This window comes from Pararge aegeria, chromosome 17 (assembly GCF_905163445.1).
Source record: "Pararge aegeria chromosome 17, ilParAegt1.1, whole genome shotgun sequence".
NCBI classification, from domain to species: domain Eukaryota; kingdom Metazoa; phylum Arthropoda; class Insecta; order Lepidoptera; family Nymphalidae; genus Pararge; species Pararge aegeria.
Window position 1 is genome coordinate 11,987,473 of NC_053196.1, and position 6,085 is coordinate 11,993,557.

The window sequence follows — 6,085 nt, forward strand, 5'->3', positions numbered from 1 at the left end:
GTTATTAATGGACTGGTAATATTAATTAATCAATTAGTTAGAATGAGTTTTGATTTCTAATAAAAGTTATACAATTCAGTATCTAGTTATTTCCAAGCCGGTGGTAGAGTAATTATAAACATACTGTAATGATACATTCCTACTTGAAATAAATGAAATATTAAATCTGAATTTTGATTTTTGAATATTTTTCTTAATTTCTGTAGAAATATCTAATTTCTGTAGTTTATCAGAAAGCACTTAACCCACACCATCAACAAATATGTTTCTGTTGGTCCAAAAAAAAATTCTTTCAGCAAAATACCTCGAATAAACTAAGGAAACATACTTCTTATGACTGAGCGTAAAACAACATATTATGCAGGTATTTTATTTTTTTAGTCTATATTAACACCTCAAAATCGACCTTGAGTGAGCGGAATCCTTTTTGGTACTACGTCTAATTGCATCTAAAAAACAAGACGAAATATAAAAAAATAAAGCATCCTTTAATGATATTGGATAACCACCTAACTCACACTTCATATTTTCCGCCCAGCATCGCAAATTAATATCAACGTTTACTATCAAACCTATGAAAATAGCCAATGATTGTTAAGTTAGCAACTAACTGTTAGTTGATCGCATATCAACCGACTGCTGGTACTCGTTAATCTCCCAAATCGCCCATTAAGCTGAGGAGCAAAAAGAAAAGCATCTCAAACAGAATCCATTAAAAACCCAGTAGCGGGCCGCCTCGGGCCCTGCACGTGCGCGGCCGTAAGAAATGTTGTCCGCCAACTATGGACCTGTCCCACCTTGGACCAATCCTTGGCGCCAATACTGGGACTACGTTTACCTCACCTACTACCACTTGAAGCCCAGTTGGAATGTTTGGTCAAACATTGGCTGATTTATTACGTAGTAGTTATATTATACCTCTACGTAGGTTGGCTCGCGCCGTCGCCTTTTCTTAATATCTGGTCAGACAACTTTTGACTACAGATTCCAGAGTCGATAGGCGGTTCAACTATTCCGTCTTATTAGTTTCAAATAACTGTTTAATAAATCAATTATAGTTAAGTATTATATTAATCAAATTGGTAACTATTGCTTAATATTAAAGGGTTTTATAAAGGAAAGAGAGTAAGTTCATTTCATTTCTTGTTTTATTTTCAACGTTTTCAAGTCATTGACTGATTTACAACATGTAAAATATACTTATAAATTACTATCCCTAAAACAATTAAAGCTTGGAAGGATGATCTCAACGAGATCGGTTAAATCTAAATTAACTTTATACAATATCAAAATATCACAAACACCAAGTGAAAAAGTACTACAATTAAAGCTTTTCCTGGAGCTATCACGCATACCTAACCCTAAACATTAATGGCACCATAGAATAATTTAAAGCTAACATCACAGACGGTTGCCGAAACCAAGGCACTGGTTCCACGGAAGACACTGATTGCTGTTTCATATTTCCATTTAGGCTTGGACCCAACGGTCCTGGAAGACGGGGTGCTGTTGTTCGGCGGTTTGGCATTCGGTGTAGCAGTGTGCGGCAGCGAAGTCTGTCTCTGTCTTGGAAACTGTGGTCCAAAAGAAGGTGCCAGCGTCCGTGCGTGCGAAGTGAACGGGAATGTAGAAGTCTTCACGGGCAATGGGCACAAGGTCGTAGCTGTCATCCTGGTTGGTGACGAGGAACGCGGCAGACTGGCACGCGTCCATCTCACTGTAGATTTTATTCTCAAGCGCCTCGTTACACGCGTTCTGGTCTTCCTCGTAACACGTGTCGACCGTTTTGGCGGGAGAGCGCTTCGTCGTTTTCTTAATCATTTTCATGATCGGCTTCAGTAGGGCCTTGAGGCCACTGTTTTTCATCTTTTCACTGTTATATTTGTTCTCGTTGATCGAGTTGTTAGTCGCAATGATGTATTCGTTATTCGCGTAGTAAGACATATTGGGAATGTAGAGAGCGTGTGTTGCTAGTGAGAATACAAGCGGGAATGTAGGGCTGATCGGGCCGCGCGGCTATTTATACTCGGCCGGCAGCCCCCGGCACAAAAGCCGCGCATGCGTGAAAAGCTCCCTTCTACATGTGTGGGTGTTGTGGTTTTTTTGATTCGATTATAATATTTTCATAAGAGTTTACTTGTTGCGGGGAGATTTCTTTTAAGTGGCAAGTGTAATGTATAGCCGAAACTGAACGCTTACAATATTGGGAAGAGTAATTAGAATATTTAGTTTAGTCAGCTCTACGCCGTAGTAATTTCTACGTTTAAAACGTAGTACTTTAATTTATTTTGCTGAAGTTTTTATTGTTGTAATATTATTTAGAAATGTGTCTGAATTAGATAATTAACGTATTACCTTATCTTTTTTGTGCCTATTATATTTTCAAAGTTTTATACAGCATGTAATTATATTTTCTATTATTGTTAAGTACAGATACAATTCTAAATTTACTAAGACTTAAAACTTTATCAAATCGTAGCATTTCAGTAAAATGTTCATAACATTTGTACAGCTTACGCATCACATATCTATTATGACTAATCAATTTATTTGACCCCATTGAAAAATACTTCTAACAAGCCTCTTGCAGTGTCCACGTGCGGTCCACGCGCCCTCGGTTAATTGAAGATATTGTATTCATTACCAATGGCGTGAGGCCAAGGGGTCACGAAGTCAGGGGTGAACTCCCCTTTGCCCCTGCGAAACGATGGGGGTAACTACAATAATGCACCTGATACACTTGACTGTGATAGGTAAGGTGATTTCATTAGTAACTTATAATAGAAAAACCTCATTGAATATTTATCTTAAATGTAAATTTTGTAAGTGACATTATGAAGATCAATTTTGGTATGCCGGTGTGCTATCACAGTTTTTTACCCTTACCCTTTAATTTGGAATTTAAAACATTCAAATCGGACTTCATTAGCATTTTGTTTCCAAAAAGAAACATTAGATGCCACCTACGCACGAAATATTCGAGCGTACCGGTCCAAACATGTAGCATTTTTTCCATGTACGCCGAAGATGTATTACAAAAAAATTGAGTTTAAAAAGAAATCAGTGTAGCGGTGATAGCGACGATCGGCCAATGAGATGCGCCTGCGCAGACAGGTGCTCAGATCGCGCCTTACGCACACACACGCGGCCGAATTTAAATATACGATCTCTGAACACGTGCATTCGAGGGGGATGAAAATACAAGATTCACCATCAAAGGAGCGGGACGTAAAACATTTTTTATCGATGAATAGATTCACGACTCCTTCATATCCGAAATAGGGTAACGCAAACGCTAATTTGGTTATTGAAAATTGAGGGGTTGTTCGTGGGAATGCTCTCCGCTCCTAGGTTCCCAGGGTTGCTCGCACATTGAGCTTTTTTTGATGCGATTCGGAACGACGACAGATGGCAAGCGGTCGATCGATCCCGTTCAGCTTTGTTATAATAAATCGTAAGTATATTGGAATTAAACATTCCATTTAGATGGCTCAGCGCGTTTGTGGGGGTGGGGGATGAAGATGTAAACAAGTGTAAAAGGGGTCAGTGGAACTCGGGGCTGTAATTAAATGTCTATTAGAGGCATTTTGTGATTATTAGCAGCGATTGTGTTCGGATGGATTTTAGGGTTTTTTAGTAACTATAGCAATTATGGCGTTATATTTGGTAATGAGTTTCTATACTTTTAGATTTTAATGACGTATGATTTCTACCAACCATTTTGAGTGCTGAGTATCATTCTTAAATAGAATTTTGGGAAGATATAGCCTAAATATAGCTTTGTAAATTTATTAGGCCGCGTGTTTTACCTGAACACTTAGGTGAAAAGGTGTAATTTTGGTCTTGGCGTTAATCGGCATTCAGGCAAGATCTAGGTAACCGAAATACCCATGTAAAATTTATAAGCTTGTTGTTTTACGTGTTCAAAGTTGTCATTTTGGTTTTCGAGTCCCGGTATTGTACTAATTGAGAAGCGTGGAAGGTCTAATATCCAGATCTCATTATCCTATGACTAATTTTGTAGCCAAGACATTAATAGGCGGATAATTATGACGTAGAGCTATGTCCCATTGATATTCAATCTTAGAAATAATGCACGTATGTCTTATACCCACTATCAGGGTTTCAATGCTCGCAGACATTTTGATGCCATCTTCTTTACGTTACTAAATTCATTTTCTAGGCATCTTCTTTAGGTTACTAAATTCATTTTTTAGGTTACTAAATTCATTTTGTGAGATTCTTTGGTGCCATAGACCATTATATAGTGTTATGTGGTTGGTGCTTTAGTTCTCTATGAAGACTTTTTTTTGCTATGGATAGCTATGTGGATTTATAAGAGGAAGGTCCTGGAATCGATCGCCGGCGGGAGAAATTTGGAAATCTGTTTTTTTTTTTAATTTCTTCGTCACTCATCTGGTTGGAAGCTTTGGCTTTAGCTAGTTAGGCATAGCGATTTAGTGTTCCAGCACGAAGCCGCGTGTAAACCGTTATGGGGTTTAATATAATTGCCACTTAACAGGTTAGCTCGCTCCGATCTGAGATTGCATTATCACTTTACACCAGACGCAAGGCTTCAAAAGTAGAATTATAAAAATTTATGAAAGAGGCATTGGTGCTTACAAATTGGTGCATCTTTTTTGCATGTGCATCGATCGGCGCAGTGGGCAGCGACCCTGCTTCTCTGAGTCTAAGGCCGTGGGTTCGATTCCTACAACTGGAAAATGTTTGTGTGATGAACATGAATGTTTTTCAGTGTTTTGGGGTTTATCTGTATTTGATAAGTATTTATTAATAAAAATATTCATCAGTTATCTTAGTGCCCATAACACAAGCTACGCTTACTTAGGGGCTAGATGGCGATGTGTGTAATGTTTTTTCTTTACCTATCAATGTAAAAACGTAGACCGGCGTAAACGTATCTTAAATTTTTTCACATACCTTTTAGTTTTTATGATAAATAATACATTTTGTTTCCTTACCCTCAGATCAAATAATTCAACGTGACCCATCGGATTCCCACGTCCAAAGACGCAAAAACCGAGTTCAACCATAAGGAACAATGGGAAAGAATAAATTTCAAGGAAGATGCACTTCGCATTATATTTAAAAAGTGAAACACTCAGTGAAAAAGTGAATATCCCATGGCGTGACAAGTGAGCGTAGGATTGCTTGGGATCGAGGGTAAAAAGAGGGTGTCCCCCCTCTATTATACGTATTGTTTGTGATTACACTTGTCGCGGTCTGGGGGAACAGGGTGTTATTATCTGTGATTTTTGTGTAGAGATTTGTATTTACTATCTTAATTTATGTGTTGTTTAAATTTTATTTACTTGTTTTACGATTCGAAATTCTTATTGCACTTTAGGTAATATTGTTTCTATACCTATAATGTTTAGTTTGATAGCGTGTTAAGTTTAATTTGTGTATTTAAATCATACTTTATACATGCATACTTAAATAACTATATATTTTAACTCTCTCGTTGACTTTAGTACTAGGCACTTAGGTGATAGATTTATTATTTGTAATGTTTTTTTAAGTTTCATAACGTGTTAAGTTTAATTGATGTAGTAAACATACTTCCATACATAAATATTTATTTTAACTTTCTCAATTGTTGTTTGTTCTTACCCAATTACGTTCGTTTGCCCAACTACGAGCCTCATCGTCATAGTCCTAAGTTTAGTTCTAAAGTCAGGTCATACATACCTATTGGGTATTTCGGTAGAGAAATCTGTTTCTGTTGAGAAAAGTAAGTACCTCAGTAGTAGGTACCTTGTTTGTGTTTTGTGGGGACCACTCCTAGTGAGACAACCGATTGCCTTGGATGATTATGTGTTATCTGGATTTCTGAACTACTAAAACGACCTTGGTGGCCAAGCTCAGCCATTGAGGTAGGCTCTTACATACCAGTCAAAAGATAGGAATTAGGTGTTCAACCCCTTAACGCCTTGAGTCCCAGTTATTATTACTAAACTGTGATAACGAGATTAAACGACAGTCAACGCACAACGAGAGTCCACTTTCATAGGAGTAAAGTGAGAGGTTAGTAGTAAATTCCTCTGTCCTATGAGATGAGACC

At 37.6% G+C, this 6,085-nt stretch overlaps 1 protein-coding gene across 1 annotated transcript; it reads right to left on the reverse strand.

Moving 5' to 3' along the window:
* Nucleotides 1-1,470: 1,470 nt before the first annotated feature.
* LOC120631266 (enhancer of split malpha protein-like) lies at nucleotides 1,471-2,108 on the reverse strand (the record flags this gene model as incomplete). Its single annotated transcript, XM_039900750.1, is given in 2 exon segments — nucleotides 1,471-2,051; nucleotides 2,054-2,108. Coding segments are annotated over 2 exon segments (636 nt in total), but the record flags the coding sequence as incomplete, so codon positions are not given.
* Between the last annotated feature and the right edge of the window lie 3,977 nt (nucleotides 2,109-6,085).